Source organism: Penicillium brevicompactum (genome assembly GCF_028827555.1).
Source record: "Penicillium brevicompactum strain IBT 35665 chromosome Unknown utg000003l_segment0_segment0, whole genome shotgun sequence".
Lineage (NCBI taxonomy): Eukaryota > Fungi > Ascomycota > Eurotiomycetes > Eurotiales > Aspergillaceae > Penicillium > Penicillium brevicompactum.
Genome location: NW_026623206.1, coordinates 1,581,403 through 1,602,111, shown reverse-complemented (window position 1 = coordinate 1,602,111; position 20,709 = coordinate 1,581,403). Strand labels below are relative to the sequence as shown.

The 20,709-nt window shown below is 51.1% G+C and overlaps 11 protein-coding genes across 11 annotated transcripts; 7 read left to right on the top strand and 4 right to left on the bottom strand.

Moving 5' to 3' along the window:
* Positions 1-703: 703 nt before the first annotated feature.
* Positions 704-1,971, top strand: N7506_004478 (putative pectin methylesterase; the record flags this gene model as incomplete). Its single annotated transcript, XM_056953772.1, has 2 exons — positions 704-1,324; positions 1,399-1,971. The coding sequence occupies 2 exons, from the start codon at positions 704-706 to the stop codon at positions 1,969-1,971; spliced, it is 1,194 nt and encodes a 397-aa protein (XP_056812661.1).
* Positions 1,972-2,200: 229 nt separating this feature from the next.
* Positions 2,201-2,722, bottom strand: N7506_004477 (uncharacterized protein; the record flags this gene model as incomplete). Its single annotated transcript, XM_056953771.1, has 1 exon — positions 2,201-2,722. The coding sequence occupies one exon, from the start codon at positions 2,720-2,722 to the stop codon at positions 2,201-2,203; it is 522 nt and encodes a 173-aa protein (XP_056812660.1).
* A 441-nt stretch (positions 2,723-3,163) lies between these two features.
* Positions 3,164-4,078, bottom strand: N7506_004476 (transcription elongation factor DST1; the record flags this gene model as incomplete). The annotated part of the gene is made up of 1 exon (XM_056953770.1): positions 3,164-4,078. One exon carries the CDS (start codon positions 4,076-4,078, stop codon positions 3,164-3,166), a length of 915 nt encoding a protein of 304 aa, XP_056812659.1.
* A 1,157-nt stretch (positions 4,079-5,235) lies between these two features.
* Positions 5,236-6,492, bottom strand: N7506_004475 (GTPase-activating protein RNA1; the record flags this gene model as incomplete). The annotated part of the gene is made up of 1 exon (XM_056953769.1): positions 5,236-6,492. The coding sequence occupies one exon, from the start codon at positions 6,490-6,492 to the stop codon at positions 5,236-5,238; it is 1,257 nt and encodes a 418-aa protein (XP_056812658.1).
* Positions 6,493-6,853: 361 nt separating this feature from the next.
* Positions 6,854-7,262, top strand: N7506_004474 (copper metallochaperone COX17; the record flags this gene model as incomplete). Its single annotated transcript, XM_056953768.1, has 3 exons — positions 6,854-6,881; positions 6,923-7,062; positions 7,122-7,262. The coding sequence occupies 3 exons, from the start codon at positions 6,854-6,856 to the stop codon at positions 7,260-7,262; spliced, it is 309 nt and encodes a 102-aa protein (XP_056812657.1).
* Positions 7,263-7,597: 335 nt separating this feature from the next.
* On the bottom strand, positions 7,598-9,498 carry N7506_004473 (dolichyl-P-Glc:Man(9)GlcNAc(2)-PP-dolichol alpha-1,3-glucosyltransferase ALG6; the record flags this gene model as incomplete). Its single annotated transcript, XM_056953767.1, has 3 exons — positions 7,598-8,981; positions 9,046-9,208; positions 9,261-9,498. The coding sequence occupies 3 exons, from the start codon at positions 9,496-9,498 to the stop codon at positions 7,598-7,600; spliced, it is 1,785 nt and encodes a 594-aa protein (XP_056812656.1).
* Positions 9,499-10,487: 989 nt separating this feature from the next.
* Positions 10,488-11,987, top strand: N7506_004472 (putative nucleolin protein Nsr1; the record flags this gene model as incomplete). Its single annotated transcript, XM_056953766.1, has 2 exons — positions 10,488-11,012; positions 11,073-11,987. The coding sequence occupies 2 exons, from the start codon at positions 10,488-10,490 to the stop codon at positions 11,985-11,987; spliced, it is 1,440 nt and encodes a 479-aa protein (XP_056812655.1).
* Positions 11,988-12,736: 749 nt separating this feature from the next.
* On the top strand, positions 12,737-14,226 carry N7506_004471 (uncharacterized protein; the record flags this gene model as incomplete). The annotated part of the gene is made up of 2 exons (XM_056953765.1): positions 12,737-12,875; positions 12,989-14,226. 2 exons carry the CDS (start codon positions 12,737-12,739, stop codon positions 14,224-14,226), a joined length of 1,377 nt encoding a protein of 458 aa, XP_056812654.1.
* Positions 14,227-15,614: 1,388 nt separating this feature from the next.
* N7506_004470 (Zn(II)2Cys6 transcription factor domain-containing protein) lies at positions 15,615-16,832 on the top strand (the record flags this gene model as incomplete). Its single annotated transcript, XM_056953764.1, has 1 exon — positions 15,615-16,832. One exon carries the CDS (start codon positions 15,615-15,617, stop codon positions 16,830-16,832), a length of 1,218 nt encoding a protein of 405 aa, XP_056812653.1.
* Positions 16,833-17,673: 841 nt separating this feature from the next.
* N7506_004469 (uncharacterized protein) lies at positions 17,674-18,646 on the top strand (the record flags this gene model as incomplete). The annotated part of the gene is made up of 2 exons (XM_056953763.1): positions 17,674-17,895; positions 17,963-18,646. 2 exons carry the CDS (start codon positions 17,674-17,676, stop codon positions 18,644-18,646), a joined length of 906 nt encoding a protein of 301 aa, XP_056812652.1.
* Positions 18,647-19,245: 599 nt separating this feature from the next.
* Positions 19,246-20,277, top strand: N7506_004468 (putative catechol dioxygenase; the record flags this gene model as incomplete). The annotated part of the gene is made up of 3 exons (XM_056953762.1): positions 19,246-19,493; positions 19,586-19,876; positions 19,902-20,277. The coding sequence occupies 3 exons, from the start codon at positions 19,246-19,248 to the stop codon at positions 20,275-20,277; spliced, it is 915 nt and encodes a 304-aa protein (XP_056812651.1).
* Positions 20,278-20,709: the final 432 nt, after the last annotated feature.

Sequence of the window (20,709 nt, the reverse complement as noted above, 5' to 3'; positions counted from 1 at the left end):
GTGCCACCTCCATGGACATGCATGACGTGGGAATAAAAAAGGACCTGTCCCGTCTTTTTTGCTTCCTTTTCCCCCGTATTATAGACTTTGTGTGTTTCCATTTACCCCTTTGGCTGCGATTTGCTTTCGAGCTGATAGAGTCGAGTTTTCTTTCTCTACGTGTATGTATGTCGTTAATAGTGGCACCTAGTCAATCTAAGGGATTCTAATCATTCTGCTTCCTTGTAATCTATCCATTCTTCTAGTCTCCAGCATTCCAATGCCTTTTTCACATTCCATCTTCCAAGTTGGGCTTGGTATGACCCGGGCACGCGGTTAAGGCCTACCTTGTATCATCCTTGTAACGTGAAGCATGCACCCCTGTCTCTGCACCACCTCCTTCGTCGCTGAGAGGTGGAAGTCATTTCTCCGTGCGTGTCTCCAACAGATTTCCCCGGATGATTTACTCTGCTATGCGGGGAGACAAGCTTCTCCTCGTGGACTCTCGAATCTCAGATTGGCCTACCCCAGTCAATGGAAACTCGGAGATTCAACCTATCTCTGGCTTAGCTTCCTCCCCCGCGAGATGATTCTTCTAATTTTCCGTCTTACAGAGCAATGCACATGTTGCTTGCAGATTGCACCCCCTCATGAACTGCATCTATAAAAGTCCAATTGTTTCCCACAATGATTGAAAGTTCGTCGTGCCTGACAAAGAAGCGCTATGCTTAAACTATACCTCCTTTCCATTTTGAGCCTACTGCTCCACGCAGCGGGTGTCCGCAGCGCTGCAGTGCAACATGTCTCAAGACAGCAATGCCAGGCCACAGGAACCCACTGTCCACCTGGAACAATCATCGTCAGTGCCTCTGACAAACGCGCTCACTATCCCACCATCCAAGGAGCCATCGACTCCCTACCAGATGATACAAGCTCCCACACGATCCTGATTCTATCAGGAAACTATACAGAGCAGCTCAACGTCACCCGTTCAGGACCAGTGACACTTCTCGGCCAGACATCCGCCTCCAAGGATACCACTCGCAACCAAGTGCGCATTATATGGGCTGCCGCCAACAAAGACAACACAGGCCAGAGCGTCGATAATGTCTTCTCCAGTGTCCTGGTCGTGGCACCTACCCTCGAGTCCAGTCTCACTGGCTCCGGGGCCACAGGCTACGCCGTGCCATCCGATACACCATTCGGCAACACCGACTTCCGCGCTTATAACATCGACTTCGACAATACTTGGACTGAGTATTCGGATGGACCAGCTCATGCACTGAGCTTCTCGCGTGCGAACGGCGGCTTCTACTACTGCGGCTTCTATTCGTATCAGGATACTGTAAGTGAGCCCAAACATTGCGGTTTCGCATCCATCTATTCAACAAGGACCCCACCCCACTAACAGTATCTCAGGTCTACGTAGGCAAGCTAGGTAACGCATACTTCTACAAAAGCATCATCGCCGGCCAAACAGACTTCCTATACGGGTTCGGCACAGCCTGGATCCAGTCCAGCGAGCTACAGTTACGCGGTTGCGGCGGAGGTATCACTGCCTGGAAGGGATCCAACACAACCTTCACGAACAAGTATGGCGTGTACATCGTGGACTCGAACCTGCGCGCAGCCAACGCTTCCATTGCGCCTGATATCGTGGGGAAGTGTGCGCTTGGACGGCCGTGGAATAGCCAGCACCGATCTATCTTTGCGAATTCTTATGAAGACGCTACTATCGATCCTAGTGGGTATATTGATTGGGTTGTTTCTGGTGTCGCGAGGTTCGAGGAGGGTGTTACTCTCATGGCGGAATATCAGGCTTATGGGCCTGGGTTCAATGTTTCGGGTCGTGTTGCTGGTAATGTTACTACCGTTCTTGATCGGAAGGGGTATGAGCCGTATAGCTCGCCGCAGAAGGTGTTTCAGAATCAGGAGGGTGTTTTTGGAAATACGAAGTGGATTGATTGGGATACTATCAAGGGTGGGGAGTGAGAATCGTGATTCGTTGCACATAATGGAAGGCCTTCAATGCAGTTTGAATACATCGATGATCTGATCTTTCGGCAATGCAAACACGATGCACATTCTCGGCTCAGCGCACTCAGGTGCCTCTATCAACGATTTGGTGGTATGCCAGATAGACGTGGGATTTACCCACCACTTCTGTAGAATACCCAATCCATTACTGACGAATTAATACGAGGGTGTCGTATTGGACTTTTCATAGATCGCTGTCAATCTGGATATCATCCTGGGAACCATGTTTCTGCAACTCGCCCAAGCTGGCGAGGTACGCAGCCCCAGTGTCCGCCCAGACCTGATACTCGCTGACCTTCAAAGATCCATGCTTCTCAGCATCATCGCTCACATCTTCAGCAACCTTAATGCGATAGGAAAATGTTTCATCCCAAGCTTGCTGCGTCTGCTTCCATATGAAGGTCGCTGTGCCACGTAATGACACGGCCATACAGCTTTCGTCGATGATCCAAGTTTCCTCGGGCTCAAAAGTCATGTTCTCAATATCAAGATACGAAGAAAGCAGGTTGAAATAAGTTGATATACCTTCTTGACCTTGAAACGAGCGGCCTAGGAAGGGGGCCAATTGCGGGAGACCATGTTCATGGGCTAGAGGTTTGGGATTTGTGGTGAAAGTTGAGAGAAGTTGATCAGGATCTTCAGGATCAGGGTTCTTGAATGCATCAAGGAGATCTTGGACTGGCTCTTGGAGGAGTTGACGTTCCATTGTGGCTTGGCCTGGTTGAGCGAGACGTCCAGATGCAAGCGGTGAGGTTGGATCTGGAAGATCTAATCTACAATCGATCGCGCTGACATCACGATTACGTTGTGCTTCAGGGCTAGGTTACTTCTGATAAACACCCCAAAGAGGAAACATTGGTGCAATTGGTGCTTAAATCCAATTTGGATAGCAAATTTTTATAGACTCATCTGGTTTATCATCTCCGAGCTTTGCTTCCGACGAGAAGCCGATGTGAGCAAGCACGCACTTCGTGACCCCCTAAAAGAAGAAGGGATAAATAGAAAAAAGAACTCCGGTGCCGGCTCTCGGGGATCCCGATGGCACGTATGATCAAGGAAATTGGAAAAAGGGAGGAAGAAATAGGAAGAAACACCAAAGCCCAGAAAATAATACACACCCCCCATTGAAGCTTCCCATATACCCGTTTCACTGTCGCCAGGACTTGCCGCAGTTGGTGCAAGTACAGAAGAGAGTCATCGGTTCATCAGCAGCACGGGTCTGGGCTTCTGTGTAGGTAACCTCACGCTTGCCACACTTGCCGCACTGCAATGTCTTACTGATACTGCGCTCAGCCTTGGCAACCATTGCCTTGTCCATGTTCTCCTTCTGAATCTTGGCATCTGCTTCACGCTGCTCGACCGAGCGAAGCTCATCGTGCGACATGCGCACGAACTCCTCCGGGGTGATCTCGCCCTCAAGGACACGCACGCGCAGCTTGGGGTTGGACTTGTTCTTCAGGTTTTGGAAAAGACTGCGCATCTTCGTGCGGTACTCTTCCTTTGATTCTGGTCCAAGGTGCTTGTAGGCTGCAACTTCAATAGAAACGGCGCGAGCAACGATGGTTTTGGGTGACTCGGTGGACCCAAGACACAGTCCATCGTACATGAGCCCTGTGCAGCTATCGCGCACTCGGTTTCCGGTGTGGTTCACCTCCGCCCCGTCCGCTTTCCAGGTGCGCTTGTCGGGAGGCACAGACAACTTCGAGGCCTTGTCTGAGGGCACTGCACTTGCGGGGGTTGACGCTGTGCTGGTTTGCGCTGGTCGTGGAGAGCTCGATCCTCGTCCGGCTGCTGTACCTCCGCCTTGTTTTTGCTTGTTGACTTCCGTTCGCCATTTGGACACAATTTCGCTAGAGAGACGCGCAACCTCAGGTGCCTTGCTCTGCTTGAACTTGTTCACGATGATACCGATGCGCGTTTGGCGCAGCAGATCCTCTGTGGCCCGAACACCTGTCTGAATATCCTTCAAAAGACCCAGAATAACGGACGAGGGCTCGTTGGATGTCGCAGCCTTGCTCAAGGCTTTGGCCTTGGCCTCAATCTCTTTGGCGTCCATTGCCATGGTGTGCGGGGTGGGAGGATGGAGGACTATGGCGAAGGATGAGATATACGCGGTAGTAGCGTAAGCAGCTTAGAAGAGTCTGTTGATATCAATCGTCAGCGAATCCCATCAAATGCTAGGAGCCCAGGGCCTGCATAAACTGCCGGATGCCGGCGCATTCCAAAGAACCATAGCAGAGACACCTCGCAGCTTGCGACGATAGATCATAGAGAAGACATGCGGTCAATGATTGTCACACAAAGCATGGTCCACAAGGTACCCCGCCGTAAAGACTGCTGCGGGCAAGGGTGGCATGTTCCTGATTTGCACGTGTCCACCTTCTCTGTCTGTCACCCCAAGTGACTCGATCGAAGTGCCACTGAAGGCTCAGAGCCAATCCGCGCATGCTATGACTCTCATTGCGCCGGCAGTCGCGTTGCGAAATATCGCAAATGATGAGGGGTGTTTGGCAGAGGCACTCACCGTATGATAGGTAGCTCACGGTCGCGTGAGAGATGCTGTTACGATTCGGAGGCCGAGGCAACAATAAAGAGTGAAAGGGCGATTGACTGAAAGCGCCGACTGAGAGAGAAGTGGGAGGGAGAGGGATGCTGAGCGCGAAGAGCTAGAACACAATTTCACGAGTTGCGATGGCCGAGGTTTGTGCCAAGCCTTTTTTTCCCTTTTCGGAATTTTTTCATTCACTACCTTCGATATTCAGCATTTCTTGCAAAGATCACTGCCGGTTTATACTATTGGACTCTTGCGATTGACTCAGTAAATTTGCTTGCTCAGGCATGTATTCCATCTAAGTGGTGATGAGTTTTCTGAAGAATACATGGGGGGCTCGTGGCTATGCAAACGGAATATGGATTGAAGCAGAAAAGATTATGTGCAGCAGCGATTCATCATCGTATGTGAGGGGTATAACAAATGGGGGTTCTTCAAAAGAAATGCGTAAGGGTCGTCGGTCAGGTCTTCATACACAGAGCCTATACAGGGTGGCAGACTCTAGGCATAGACCTTGAAGAGCCGAATAGTAGACTCCCGGAGCGTCCATAGACACACGATTTGCGGAGGTAGACAGCTTGTGTTCAAGGCCAGAATGACTCTGTGGTGACGCCTGCAGCTGAGGACAGCAACTGATGGGTGACAAGTTTTCAACAGTCAGAACAGATCTAGATGCCGGTCTTGCCCAGCACATCGGCCAATGCGTCGACATCCTTATCGTTCTTCTGGGCGACCTTCTCTTCCTCAGCCCGGTCGGCATCCTTGAGGTCCTTCTCGGCCTTAGCCTCTTCCTCTTCCTCGTCCTCATCCTCCTCTTCCTCTTCCTCGGAATCTTCATCCTCGAGCTCGTCCAATTCGTCAACACCCCAGGTGTCTTCGGGGTCTTCATCGGTACCGTGCTCCTCCTGACGGGCCTCCAAAAGCTCGCGTAGGTCCACAATGTTAGGGTCGTCCTCGGAGAAAATGTTACCGTTAAGCTCGACGCGGCGGAGATTGGGGAGAGCGGTCTTGGCGGCGTGGGTGAAGCTTTTGACAGCCTCCGCCTTCATCTCGTTGTACTGCAGACGCAGAGTTTGAATGTTTTGGTTCTTGTTTGCCGCCAAAGCTTGGGCGACCTTGACACCACCGCGGGCAGAGAGGAGACAATCTCCAACGCCGAGCTCGCGGAGGGAAGGCCAGACTGGCAAGCTGTTGGCCAGAGCGGTGGATCCCATGACGGTGAAGGTGTTGTCCTGCAGATCCAAGACCTCAAGGCCAGTAGCGTGGTAGAGACCCTGGGTCAGCAGGTGGGAGATACCCTCTTGACGGATTCCGTTTTGGGTCATCTTGACGGACTTGAGGCCAGCAGAGTGGGCCTTGTAAGCGCGGGCCCACGCCTCCATACTGCCATTCTCCAGGCGGTTGCGTCCGCAGACAACGCTCTCTAGCAGATTGACCTTCTTCTGATCGCGGCGAGCCTCCTCCTTGCGCTGAGCCAACTGGAAGAGCGCATCGGCGACATGGGTTCCGGCAGCAGGACCGAGTCCGTTGTTGTTCAGAATGAGGTGGCGGAGGGGCACATGGCGGGACAGGAACTCGACGAGAGGTGCAGAAGTGTTGAGACCAAAAGCGTTGTCATTGAGGTTGACAGTGTGGACGGTGTCAAGCTCGAGAATAGCGTTCAAGAGAGCAGTCAGAGCAGTGGGGATCTCAGACAGAAGACGACCGGTGAAAATATCATCGAGGTAGGCAGCTTCGAGACACTCTTGGTTCTTCAGGACCACAGCCAGACGTTGGGAAGCTCCAATTCCCAGAGTGTTTCCACCGAGGCGGATTTCGGTGTAATCGGTGTTCTCCACCAACGGTTGAATGTGGGCATTGATATCCTCAGCAGTGTCGAGCTTGAGGACTTTGCCCTCGAGGGAGAAGACTTTAGGAGGGGCCATGGCGGGGTAATTGATCGCGAAGAGTGAGGTTGGTATAAGGAATGAAAGAAAAAAGTGTCAGATCAATAGCAAGCTAGATCCCAATCGCAAGTACCACCGATATGTCTGAGACAAAAGAAAGAAAAAAAGACAGAAATAATCAGTGTAGCAAAAAAAGAAGACTAATCCGGAGAGGCAACATTTGTTGCTAACAAAAAAAATAACTACGGTGACCCACAGAGAACAGTTACGCCATTGGCGCATTAATAATGCCCGAGGCCTCGGGGATCACTGGCGCTCCGTTCCTGAGTACTTGCATTCACCTATACTGCTTGTCCATTTACCCTTCACATCCGTTGAATATATCTCCAACTTTATCAAGATGTCGTGGCTCTTCGGTTCTTCAAATGGTGAGTACTAATGCCTCCCTTTCTCATTCTGAGTCCGACAGATCGTTTGCGCAATGCGCCAGCCCTACAATTTGCACTGAAAATCATCAAATGCACTTTCTTACCATTGTCGCTTATAGATAAGAGCACTGCTGCCCCTGAGCAAGCGCCCACTCAACCCGCTCAATCCGAGAAGCCCAAGGTAAGCCTCGATGCAGCCCGATCGATCCGCGCAAAGGACTGATTTCATATTCGCATTAGCCCTGCTGCGTCTGCAAGCCCGAAAAGACTACTCGCGACGACTGCATGCTGTTCTCCAAGTCCGATAACCCCGAGGAGGAGTGCAAACCCACCATCGAGAAGTACAAGGCGTGCATGGCTGGATTCGGCTTCAAGGTCTAAACTATGATTCTTGTTCGATTTAGCCAGTCTGTACCATCACCATCACACAGAATTGTATCATAGCATTATTGGGCAGGCGTTTCTTGTTATCTCTCATATCATCTGCCCTGGGGGCATTGGCTCGCTTGTGAAATTTTGGAAACAGAGCATTTGAAGATGCACTCTAGATGATAGCGATTAATCTTCACAATATGAAATCTCACCTCATGGTCTAAAAGATAAATGAATCACGTAACTAACATAAGCATATAAGCTAGTAGCCCTGACTCGTATTCTTCGAGCACACAACACGGGGTATCATTGAATAGCACACAACCGTCGACCTTAGCAAGCTATCACTGCTTCTTTTTCTGGCTCTCGTCCCCGGCCGCTTGTCGGTCAATCTGGCGACACTGGGTGAACAGCTTCCACATACACCACAGATAGGCAATGCCGAAACCACCAGCTCCGACAAGGGCGTTCAGTACCACCCACAAGTCGGGCTTGTCAGGAGGCGGGGCCACGAATGCCTCAAGGATGTGCCAGGCGAACATGACCAAATAGAAACTATAGTGGAGGAGGGTAGTGAGGGTAGAGGGTTCGAAGTGGGTAGTCGGGGTCTCCCGAGGAGCACGGCTTCGATAGGTCTCGAAGGAAGTGGGAGGAAGGCCTAGGAGGTAGGCCCAAATCAAAGTGATGATGAAATAGGGAATCCGCAGTTCGTCGCGTTTTAGGAGAGGATACATTGTCCATGAACCGAGGATGTTCGCCCATCCGACCCAAGCACGCATCTCCTTGCTAAGACCACCATCACCAGCAAGAAGCAAGGTCATGGGCAAGAGAGGTAACAGCACACTCTTCTCGTGTACCTGGAACGAGAACAAGAAGAAACCCCAAGAGACGGCTGACAGAGCGGGAAGGAGAAGGGATGCTCGAGGGTGGCGGAAAATGATAGCACATGGAACAATGATGGATGCCAAGGTAGCACCGAGAGATGCACGCTGTAGAAGAGTGGCATCGAACCGAGTGAGCTTATAGAAAGTGTGAATTGCACACCAAGCATTGGCAACTTTGTCCTCGAAGAGACCTCGTGCAAAGGGGAATACCCGATGGATAATTTGGGTGAGTTGGAACAGCAACGCATACAAGATGGAACTCTTATCCAGCTGAACAGGAAGGGTCTGCAACAAGGGTGGCGCGGGCGAAGATGCGAATATTTCGCGAGCATTGGCACTTGTGGCTCCAACCATGAGCGGAGCCAAAAGCAGTGTGAAGCTGGCCAATGTAATGAGAGCGATATTTATTAGGCGGGGGATGTTGATCCGAGGGAAAGTGCACACGCCTAGAAGATAAGCGAACATTACTGGTGCATAGTATAAGGCCATCTGTTTGAAACCCAATGCGCCAACGAAGAAGATGCAGGCCCAGAGCATACGCCCGGCCAGTATAGCGTCTAAGCTCGCCACCACAAGTCCCAGCATGACGGTGTTATATTGGAAATGACCGTGATCGATCAGGATGTTCCCCGGCTGTAGAAGAATGGCCGCGAGAGCAATCGACGCAGACCAAGCATGGACGCCCTGCATCCGGGTGTAGCGGCGAAGGAAAGTGACAACGGCAGGAATGAACACAAAGTATTCGGAAACGACCACGGTGGCGCGCATGTATACTTTCAAGTTAGGATCTTCGAAACCTCGGGAGGCGTCCAGAGCAAACCAGTCCGGATCAAAGGCAGAGCCACTAGATAGAGTTGCAAGTTAGAAAGATTTCCAAGGCAGGCATCGGACATAGACTAAAGACATACATCTTTCCAAGCAGCCAGCTATGGTATGCAGTCAATGGTGGATAGTCAAGACCCCAGTACTGCAAGTCATAGGTGTACCACTGAGCCATTGGCAAATGCGTGGTGATCTCCATCCAATGGCGCTGCGCTTCGAAGTCGCCATGCATGGGAGGAACCTTGAAGCCTGGAATTGATCAGCAATGCTAAATCCCTGCGTTGAAATATAGAGCGCATACCAGAGTAGCCCCATAAGCTCACTGCCCATCGGAAGAGGCCAACTGCCATCAGGATGAGCGGCAGGATGAGCCATTGTGACACACCAGCCCTAGCACCCCACAGAAATGATACCAGCGGGAATGCGGGGGATTGCTTCCCATCACCGATATCTAGGATCAGGTTGTTGTTGGAGCCGGGGGAGATCGCAGGTCTTCCCTTGCGGGGACGGGGACGGTGGGAAGGTGCCGAGTTGGCCATATTGGTACGGGCCAGGTGGCAATTTAACAACCCATGGACTGGAGCGCCAGATTCGTTTCAAGAAGTGGGTAGTAGTGTTGAAGGTGGAATTGACCAAGAGCTGTCGATAAGCCTGTACTCCGTACCGAAAATGCGATGGAAGGGAAGGTACCGCAGAGTGACATTCAAATATTAAGTGATCAGGGCGGACTGTGAGTCGCCAGAAGGTACTGGACAGGTACCCACACCCGCCTCACGCTAAGTACCTGGTCTAGCCACATATAGCAGGCGGAGTGGTTCTGCCCTTGATTTTTTTTTCCTCCCAGAAATTTTTCTGATAAGAGACTCGACGGTCCCCAGCTCTGAGCTTTTTTTTTCTTCTTCCTCCCATCCTCTCTACTTTTTCCTTTTCCCCAAAAAGTAATCTATCTCGGATTACTTTTCTTTATCTCAAAAAACATCTCTTGTCTTCAAGAGATATCTTAATACACTAACTAACGCAGTCGCGTGGGTTCATATCTGTAAGTTCATCAACAGATACATCGAGGGCTTTATCTCTTTGAGGGCTGTGGGCTTGTCATACATCTATTCTGTGGGCTCTGTGGGACATCTTCCTCGTGGGTTACATATTCTAGACAGTATTTGGCTGTCGGTCGCTTGTGGGCTTGAAAAACTCTTCCTTCCGTGGGTTGCTTGTGGGTTAACGTCCAGTTGTGATTAGATCACTTCTGGCAGTTCTTTTCCGAGGGCTGTTCCATTTCATCCATTCGGGTGCTTTGAGGGATCGTGGGCTTTGCCGCACATACTACAAGATTATCACTTGTCAACACAGTATGTGCAACCCTACCCAAGCTACAACCGAGCACCCAAGCCTCCCTCTCCCGAGCCTAGCCAGATTCGGACATCAATAGCTAACTTTCTTTGTTCTTGTTAGTTCAAAATGTCCAAGACTTCCACCAAGGTTGCTGATAAGGCCTCCAAGGGCTCCAAGGCCCTCAACAAGGTCAAGGATGCCGGTGTCACCAAGGCCTCCTCCTCCCCCCGCCGCCAAGAGCAAGACCATCGCCGCCAAGGTCGCCGCCAAGGAGAAGTCCTCCAAGAAGAGCAAGAAGGAGCCTACCCCCAGCAGCTCTTCCGAGTCTGAGTCTGAGTCTGATGAGGACATGAAGGATGCTTCCTCCAGCAGCGAGTCCGAGTCCGAGAGCGAGGACGAGAAGCCTGCCCCCAAGAAGGCCGAGAAGAAGGTCGCTGCCAAGAAGGCCGAGTCCTCCGACTCTTCCGACTCTTCCGACTCCTCTGACTCCGAGTCCGAGGAGGAGAAGCCCGCCCCCAAGAAGACTGAGAAGAAGGTCGCCGCCAAGGCCGAGTCCTCCGACTCTTCTGACTCTTCCGACTCCTCTGACTCCGAGTCCGAGGAGGAGAAGCCCGCTCCCAAGAAGACTGAGAAGAAGGCTGCCGCTAAGGCTGAGTCCTCCGACTCCTCCGACTCTGACTCTGACTCTTCCGAGTCTGAGGCTGAGGCCAAGAAGGCCGAGGTACGCATTTGTCCTGTTCTATTTATCAATTTGCACGATTAACTAACATGCGTTCTACAGTCTTCCGACTCTGACTCCGACAGCTCTGACTCTGACTCCGACTCTGAGGACAGCGAGCCTTCCAAGAAGCGCAAGGCTGATGACGAGCCCGAGGCCGTCGCCAAGAAGTCCAAGACCGCTGAGGTCCCCGAGGGTGCCTCCGCCAACCTCTTCATCGGTAACCTGTCCTGGAACGTCGATGAGGAGTGGCTCCAGCGTGAGTTCGCCGAGTTCGGTGAGCTCTCCGGCTGCCGCATTGTCACCGACCGTGAGTCTGGCCGCTCCCGCGGATTCGGATACGTTGAGTTCGTCAACGCTGCCGATGCCGTCAAGGCCATGGACGCCAAGAAGGGTACCGACCTCGACGGCCGTACCATCAACCTCGACTACGCTACTGCCCGCGCCGCTCCCCAGGCCGGTGCTGACCGCACTCAGAACCGTGCTCGCTCCTTCGGTGACTCCACCAGCCCCGAGAGCGACACTCTCTTCGTTGGTAACCTTCCCTTCAGCGCCACTGAGGATGCTCTCCACGAGGTCTTCGGTGCCCAGGGTTCCATCCTCGGTATCCGTCTCCCCACTGAGCAGGAGACCGGTCGCCCCAAGGGCTTCGGTTACGTCCAGTTCTCCTCCATCGAGGAGGCCAAGGCTGCTCACTCCGCCCTCAACGGCGAGGAGATCGAGGGCCGTGCCATCCGTCTTGACTTCTCCACTCCCCGTCCCGCTGGCGGTGACCGTGGTGGCTTCGGCGGCCGCGGTGGTGGCCGTGGCGGTGGCCGTGGTGGCTTCGGTGGTCGCGGCGGCGGCGGCGGCTTCGGTGGCCGTGGTGGTGGTGGTCGCGGTGGTGGCCGTGGTGGCTTCGGTGCTCCCCGTGGTGGTGCCCTCAACAAGGGCAAGGGCGCCATCCCCGAGTTCAAGGGCTCCAAGGTCACTTTCTAAGCTTGACAATCTTTCCAGCATACGTTTGATTTCTGCAAAACATCGGTGTCACTGGGTCTCAGGTTTGCTTTGACAAAAAAGTTCGTGTTTAATTATGTGTAATATGATCTTAGCTCAGGTATCTACAATTTGATACATTTCCTACTTTTTTTTATCTTTGTTTCCTTTGACTTTCATCCATTGTGTAGTGTGTATATTGCCGGGACCCACCGCTTTCCCCGCAATTTCCCTTTGTTATGGTGAGGTTCCCGAGATTTGACTCTGGCTTCTTTGAACCTGATTCAGAATCCTTGAATATAGCCTTGGGAGATTCAGCTTTAGAAGAGTATCTTCTAACATATAAACGGAACATTCCTGACGTTGCGTGAGGCCCTTGCAGGGCACTTTCACCTCCGTCACGAGTCTGCAAATCACCTGGTCTGCTGATCACCTCATCATTCGATATCTTCAGGGCTCCAGGACTTGAAGACTCCCACTTTCATCCTTTCCTTTCGTCAGTATTTCTATTTCTAGCGTCGATTTCGACTGTCAAACTTTCGCATCTGATCTCCGTCGTTCCTGGGCAGAACCAGAATACACACTTGCAGAGTGTTTTTGGGCAGCGAAGATCACTCTCCACTTTGATAAGATAATCTCTCCCCCACGTTGACCGCTCCCCCTTCGTGCAGTTGGTGGCCTGATTCCCCCCTCCTACTTCTATTTTCCTATTCTATTCTCTTGTTTTCTTCCCTTCGACATCATCTTTGGCCATGCAACCAAATCACTACGACTTTCTGGGTCAGGCGCGCGAGCCTAGAGCCGCAAGTCGGATGACGCGCGATGGCCAGCCGCTTCGAGATAATAGTGGTCAGCCCCAGCCATCCGGTGCGGCACCCATGAGATCAGAGGGTATGTACTTCCCCTTTAAAACCCGACTGGTACCTCCCCTGCCAATCGAGCCGTAATATGCACATATATAACTTCCTCTCACGTTGACATGTACTCACTACGATACTATATAGATTCTTGGATCGACGTATCCTCGCAGCCCTCGTCGTCGTCCTTCTCCTCTGCTGCCACAACCGACGATATTATAACAACTGGTCTGCGAGTCGAGCAAGGAGACTCAGGTGCATACCAGCGTCGGAATCGTCGACGCCGGCTACAACACCTTGCTGCGATCACTACAGCCCAGGTCGATTATTCATCACGAGACGCTAGTCACGCCAGCAGCAGCCAAGAAGAATATGAAGAAAGTGAAAGCGAATCCGATCGCGTACTCAGCAGCTCAAATGAAGACATGAACCATCCAACAATTCCAGCTGCCATCGCACTTCGTTCTCCACTTCCATCCTCAGGCTCAGATGCTACATCTAGTGATGATGAGGATGATACTTCCACTGCACTGGGAATGGGCATAAGCCCAGCACCCTTTGTGCCTCAGCCTAACATATTCACACAACCACCACCCACTTCAAACCCATCATCAGCTCGTGCTGCTCACCCACGACGAGCCCACTCTGACGTCCCATATGCTTCCAGTCGACGCACTGCCCCGCGAAGAGAATCTTACCCTAATCAACCATCTCCACAGAGATCCCAATACCAGCACAGCCCATATAACATGATATCACCCTCCCACCATGCTGACCACGATGCCGCTCTTCGCGCCAGCCTCTCAACCCTTCTTTCATGTGCCGCTGCCGCACGAGGCCTACCAAAGAATGACAACCAGACATCACCAGCTCCCCAAACAGGGGGTGCTCGCCCTGCCGCTTTCCGATTGGTAGGTGAGTCAGTCGCCATGGGAGAAGAAAGCGACAACGAAGAGACATCGTCACCTCAATACCCAGCATCAAACCCATCTACCAATTCGCCGAGACATCTCAGAGTACCCACAGTGGCGTCCGGACCCGCTGCAGCTAAAGCCAAGCGGCGGTCAAGCTCACCTAAAGACCGCAGCGCATCCGCGAAGAAAAGTCGGCGCCCAAGCATCACAGACTCTACCACGCCTGTCAGCCCCACCATCATGACATGGGTCATCAGTGCTGGCGTTGTAGTATTGTTCTCTGCGATCAGCTTCTCGGCTGGATATATGCTCGGCCGTGAAGTTGGGCGCACTGAAGTTGGCATGATGGGCGATGGTGTTCCTGGCCCTCGACCTTCAACGAGCTGTGGGCAGGAGGCCGTCAGAGGTGGACTGCGAAAACTGCGCTGGGGCTCTGCCGCTGCAGGAAGCGCCAGCATTGCATCTATGTAATGACAATGTTGTGAACGGTGAAAATGATCTAAAATGATTTACGAGGCTGCTGCAGCATGACGGGGCCACTGGGTTCCATTGAATACCTGGTGGAAGTTTACATCCCGTCGTTTTCGGGGTTTTCTAATTGATGTCCCACGCTCTTTTTTATTAACTGTTCAAGGGGTTCGATTGTCATATTGGGATGGGAACTTTCCGCTAAACAAAACTGGGGGCTTTAAGTCTGTATTTGTGTAGGCAGCCCTTTTGCCTTCAAGCGATGGAGTTTGGGTTTTCTTTTATGCTATTTGGGGCTTTCATGTTCATGTTTTCTTTTTGTATGAGATTCTCGATCTATACCCTCTTTTTGTACCCGACAACAATTTGAAACATACTTATTACCAACTTTCTTCCGATGTCGATATTATATGTCTTTCTTTCTAGTCTACCTCATGACACCAAGGTTTGTATCAGGGAAACGCCATTGTCTAGTTCCCGAGGTCGTTCCGGATTGTATACGGTACATGTTACAGATCCAAACATGCTTTCACTCATTTTTTGTCCGACCTGTGCTCCTGAGAATGCACATAAACGCGGCCTTCTGCATCCATGGATAGCCTTGAAAGTTTTAGTTTCATCAAACTGAGGTAGGCTTCCACCTTGCTTCCTCCGAGACAGTAGGTCCATGCAGCGAGTAGAGGGATGCTCTAGTCGTGGTATCCCATACTCGTATGACATCAGTATCACCAAATGAGGTGGCTCTACAAAACAAGACTGTCTGTGAATTGATTCCAGGTACAGTGAGTCTCAACTTGAGGCTTCCAACTGCCTTCAATGTGACTGGGGATCTCCTGGATCTCATAGCTGGCATGATTGGTCTGGTGACACATGCGATGTAACACCTGTCCAGGGGTGTTGTGTTCTCATTGGCTGTGTGAAAGACCTCCCACGCCATGGGCAAACAGAGCTTCTCGCATACATTGCAAATCATCAAGTTGTCTCATTTGATACGGGGTGATCTCGGATCTCTTGTGCTGCCAGGAAGGAGCTCAAATTCTGTCGGCATGGGGTGATTCCAGAGGAAGAGCCAAAGACCTTACGGCCATGACTATCTCATTAAGCACTAGAGCTTTGGCAACAGGCAGAAGGCAGTGACCTGACAGAAGGATCCCCCAGACTCGAGGCCTAATTCGGAATTCGATTCCGAGATCTACAAGATCTGCAGACTAGCCCCAATTTGGCAGCATGGCTGACTCATCCATCCAATTTTGAGACCGCATCCCAGCGTCGATCGCACACACCGTGTCTAGCGCGCTCTCTGAGGAGTTGCCTTTCTTCAACCACACTAGCAACTGACCAAAGTGGACCCTGACAAGACCACCTTGAGATATGACTGCAAATGATTTACAATGACTCCTGCACCGAGTCGACGCAAGCATTTGAAGAGCCGTAACGGCTGTATCCAGTGCAAGAAACGCAAGATAAAATGCGACGAAAATGGCAAAGTTCCATGCGCGCAGTGCGTGAAAAGTCGCCATGACTGCTCCTTTGCTCCACCACAGCCTGTCATTGAGCAAAGTTTTTCGCCTGGCAATTTGCTGGACCTCAAACTATTACACCACTACACGACCAAAACAGCGCAAACATTATCGGGTACCCCTGATGCGCGATTGTGTGTCTCCACCAGCCTCGTGGAGCTTGCTATGCAGCATGAATATTTGCTACATTCCATCTTAGCACTTTCTGCTTTTCATGTTGTCAGCCAACGAGAACATGGGAACTATACACAGCCCCTGATTGCCGACTTTCCACGGGAAGTTTATCTTCAGGCAGCCTACAAGCACCATGAGAGCGCCTTGAAGGGCTATCGATACAGTCTCTCCTCGGTAACTACGGCAAACTGTCATGGTACTTTCGGATGTTCAGTTTTGTTGTTCATTACAACGTTTGCTCGACCAACAGAATCTGCCGTGTCGCCAGGTCCATCGAAGAACAACCAAATCGATGTGTGGCTAGGCTTTCACTTATCAGAGTGGATTATTCTCATCCGAGGTCTGCCATCTATCGTCGGATACAGTGAATTTCGAATCGCCCTCTTCAACGGACCCCTCGCTCCAATGATGAGCGCAGGTGATCGTGCACGGGACGATACAAATCCCAATGAGCCACCACACAAAGAACTGGTTATCTCTCAAGTTAATCTACTTTGCGAGGGCATTCGACAACACTCTTCGGACGAGAGAAACATTCAAGTATGTCTCTCGGCAATCGAAACGCTCCACAATGTCATAACGGAGTTGCACCATTCCCACGACCATGCACTTGCGTTTATTTGGCCAATCAGAGTACCCCCTGGGTATTTCGAGCTTCTTGAAGCAAAGGTACCAGAAGCTTTGTTGGTATTTGCATACTATTGTGCCATTCTTTACATAATGAGCTCTACTTGGTGGACCAAGGGCTGGCCTCGACCGATGATTGAAGCTGTCGCAGAGGTTCTTGATCCTAAATGGGGTCCATTGCTTCACTGGCCTCTGAGTTTGGTTTTGCGTAGCCCAGCAAGCCTTGAAAACACGCTTTTATCTCCTATCTTACCTGCGCCAATAGTATATCGCCCCAGGTCACTTTAATGCATAATAATCATACCCCAATGTCATTTCTCGGACTGTGTTCAAATCAAAGTCAGCTTCTTCAATATGATACTCTAGATTTGGGGAGTGTCTATAGATATTTTTTGGTAATAATCGGGGCAATTCATCTGGAATTTTCCGCCTGGGCGACATCAATTGGTGACTAATTAATAACCTTGGAATCCCAACATTTGAAGAAATGAAGTGCGCGTAGAGAAAAAATGCAGTGTTTATATAATTACTTTGAGCTTTCCACATGTGCCAAGAATTTCTAAGATAAGAAATTAAAACTTGTGGGGTCGTCATTCCACCTGGGCACTTCTTCTTTCAATCGTACCCCTTGATGACACAACATGGCTTCAATGGCTTCAACACTTCCCCCGGAGATCCTTTTAATGATTACATCGCTTTTGGATTATGAATCTCTGAAATCCCTGCGACTGACCAGTCGCGATATATGCACTCCTGCGACGAAAATCACTATTTCAGTCTGTTGCTCTGTTCAATGAACCTGACAGCTGCGATGCCGTCGAATCGATTATGACACATCCACAGCTAAGAGAACATGTGCAAAAAATCTATCTCATGACTGTTATGTTCGACCTTGTGAGTCTCGTATCATTCTGTTCAAAAAAAAAAAAAAAAAACCAGAAGCCCATGACTTCCTAATCAAGGTAGTTCATTAATTAGTCTATAGGATCCCAGTTTGGCAGGGATTGGTGGAACCCATGAGCTGCCTGAGGGATGGTGCAAGCTGTTTGCCATGTTGAAAACGCTTCCAAACCTCGAAGCTATTGCTCTTCGCTACGATAAAAATTGTTGTACGGAACCCCTCATATTCATGGATATTATGCAGAGCGAGGAATATAGAAGCACGATCCTGAAATGGCTTCTTCCGGAAGCGGTGGCTCTACCACGGCTTTTGAAAGAGTTTGCGATCCAGAACAACCAAAACACGACGCAATTGGGTGAACATGGTGATGCCATTCTGGGAGGACTGAGCTCCTTGAGACTCAATGTGGCGCATGCATCTGATGCAGGAGTGTCAGATGAAGAAGTTGAGGTAGGGTCTATATCATGCTCATCACAAAAGTCAACGCTGACCTGGAAACCAATATCTCCTCTGACAGAAAGAAAGAATTGTTGATTTCTACAATCGTCTGCTGCCATCTGTCTGGCCTAAGCCTGCAATGTCGTCGCTTCGGAGCCTTGCTCTATACGCCGACATGAGTTGGGGGAACTATCCCAGGATGCCACTAAAGGCAACCCACTTCCCCAGTCTACGCACTCTCTCCTTTGGCAGATACTGCTTTTCCGAGGATGCTCAGCTGGATTGGATTATCTCGCACTCGTCGACACTTCAAGAACTTTACCTTGATGATTGTTCGATACTGTTTGAGTTCGCTGCAAGCGACACAGATCCGCAACATGATTCTACCCTTCCAGGGACAATTGTACTGCAGAGCCCTGACGAAGGCCGAGGACTGCGTTGCCATTATCGACGCCGGTGGCATGACTATTTTGCTTCTCTTGAATCAGGCCTTCCTCACCTGCGGCATTTTGCTATTGGTCGTGGCGACTGGTACGAAGGAATGCCCTTTGAAGAAGAGCATCAAATCAGGCCAGTATTATTGCGCGACAGATATATGGTAGTCGACCGATTCGTTTCGCAAGACCAGCACCCAAAATGCGATGAGAAAGATAAGAAAGCACTGAAGCGGTTGTTCCGGAAAATCGGTCAGAAGGTTGACTATGGAGCGTTTCAAGGTCAATATTTCGAGGCGGTTGATCTACTTCCATTTAAGGGCTATTGAATTGGCCTTGTCAAGTTGAATGAGTGTGGTGGTAAACACCAATCAAATTAAAACACACTATACATGGAATGAAAGTAATTTTTTTCAAGCACCGCATTCGAAGGCAGAGAGTTTAGGAACCCTTGAAACAATTTCATAGTATAGGCCAATGTTATAGACCTGGGCACGTACAATCATAGCGGATGTCCACGGGTGACCTGGAGAAAGCCAAGCCTTATGGCTGAACGGGCCAATCATAGGCAGTAAAAAACCCGCTGAGTCAGTCCCCCACCGCCCAAGGTAGCACGGGTAAAGAGACTGGGGGCTGGTCCCGGGGCTTACCCGCGGATAAGAACTACCCCGGTGACCCCGCGGTCCTATAATAGGGAACCAGCCGCCACTCGGCTGTTGATGCTGACCGATGCCAGATTGAAACAATCTATGATTCACGGGATCAACCCATTCGGCAGGTGGCGACGGTATTTTTTGGGTTTGGCACCGTTGCGGCTCCCCCACAACCACGACCAGCCGAGCAAAATGCCGCCGGCCTCCGTCTATATAGACCTCGAGGGTCTCCCAGACATTTCTGATTTTCAACTATTCCATATCTCTCAAACACAATGTCTCCCCGCCAATTCGACCCCACCTTTACTCCCTCCGTGATCAACGGCATGGGCCCCAAGACCCCCGAGCGTGCTCGCGTGGTCTTGGGCTCTCTGATCAAGCACATCCACGACTTCGCTCGTGAGGTTGAGCTTACTTCTGCCGAGTGGATGCTCGGTGTTGAGTTCATCAACTCTATCGGACAGATCAGCACCCCCATCCGTAACGAGGGTCACCGCATTTGCGATGTGATCGGCCTTGAGTCGTAAGTCCGACCGCCATCTCCACGATTTCTTTTTTAACTTCAAAAATCAAAATCAACCTTAATTGAAAACTTGAACTAACTCAATTTCTCAGTCTCGTCGATGAGATCGCCAACAAGATCATCACTGAGGATGGTGTCTCCCCCACCTCCAACGTTATCCTCGGCCCCTTCTGGTCTCCCAACGCTCCCTTCCGCGCTCTCGGCGACAGCATTATTCAGGACCCCAAGCCCAATGGCCGTGTCACTTTCATGCACGGTGCCATCCGCGACATGGAGACCGGCAAGCCTATCGCCGGTGCCGTCCTCGATATCTGGCAAGCCTCTGCCAACGGCCAGTACGATTTCCAGGACCCCACTCAAACCGACAACAACCTGCGCGGCAAGTTCACCTCCAACGAGAACGGAGAGTTCAACTGGTACTGCTACCACCCCACCCCCTTACTCCCTGCCCACCGACGGCCCCGCCGGTGTTCTGCTCGGACTTATGGACCGCTCCCCCATGCGTCCCGCCCACATCCACCTTATGATCACCCACCCCGAATACGCCACCGTCATCAACCAGATCTACCCCAGCGACGACCCCCACCTTGCCATTGACTCCGTCTTCGCTGTTAAGGATGATCTCGTTGTCGACTTCAAGCCCAAGACCGATGACCCCAAGGCCACCCTCGACTTGGAGTACAACGTCAAGATGGCTCTCAAGAAGCACCACCCCAACCCCAACTCCGCCCCTCCCGTGTCCTCTTTCGAGCGTCACGCCAAGGCGGCTGCTGGCAAGCTGTAAAAAGCAAAACTCATCTGGGACGGCGTTTTCAATGACTCATGTACAGTTAGCATTTTCTTTTTGAACTCTTACGAGATCACCTCACGTATGAATGATATCTTCCTGCAATTTACTTTCCATTGCAATTGGCACGTGCGTACAATTTTTGGATCGCGGCACTGCACACGTAGATCACCCGATCGCGGGTTTTACCTTAATTATCACCCGCATGCATGAAGACCCTGACCCCGGACTCTTTCCTTAGCTGCAGCCAGTAGGAATAAGATTATTCCACCGGTGTCGCTGTGGCTACTAAACATTCACCCGCCAAGTGGCGACCAGTAACCAGCGCCTTATACATTCACCCCCGGACCCATCCAATTAGATTTCGCCTCCCTACCCCGGAGCCAGGCTTTTGCTGACCCATGGATATACCGGACGCCTTCCAACCTT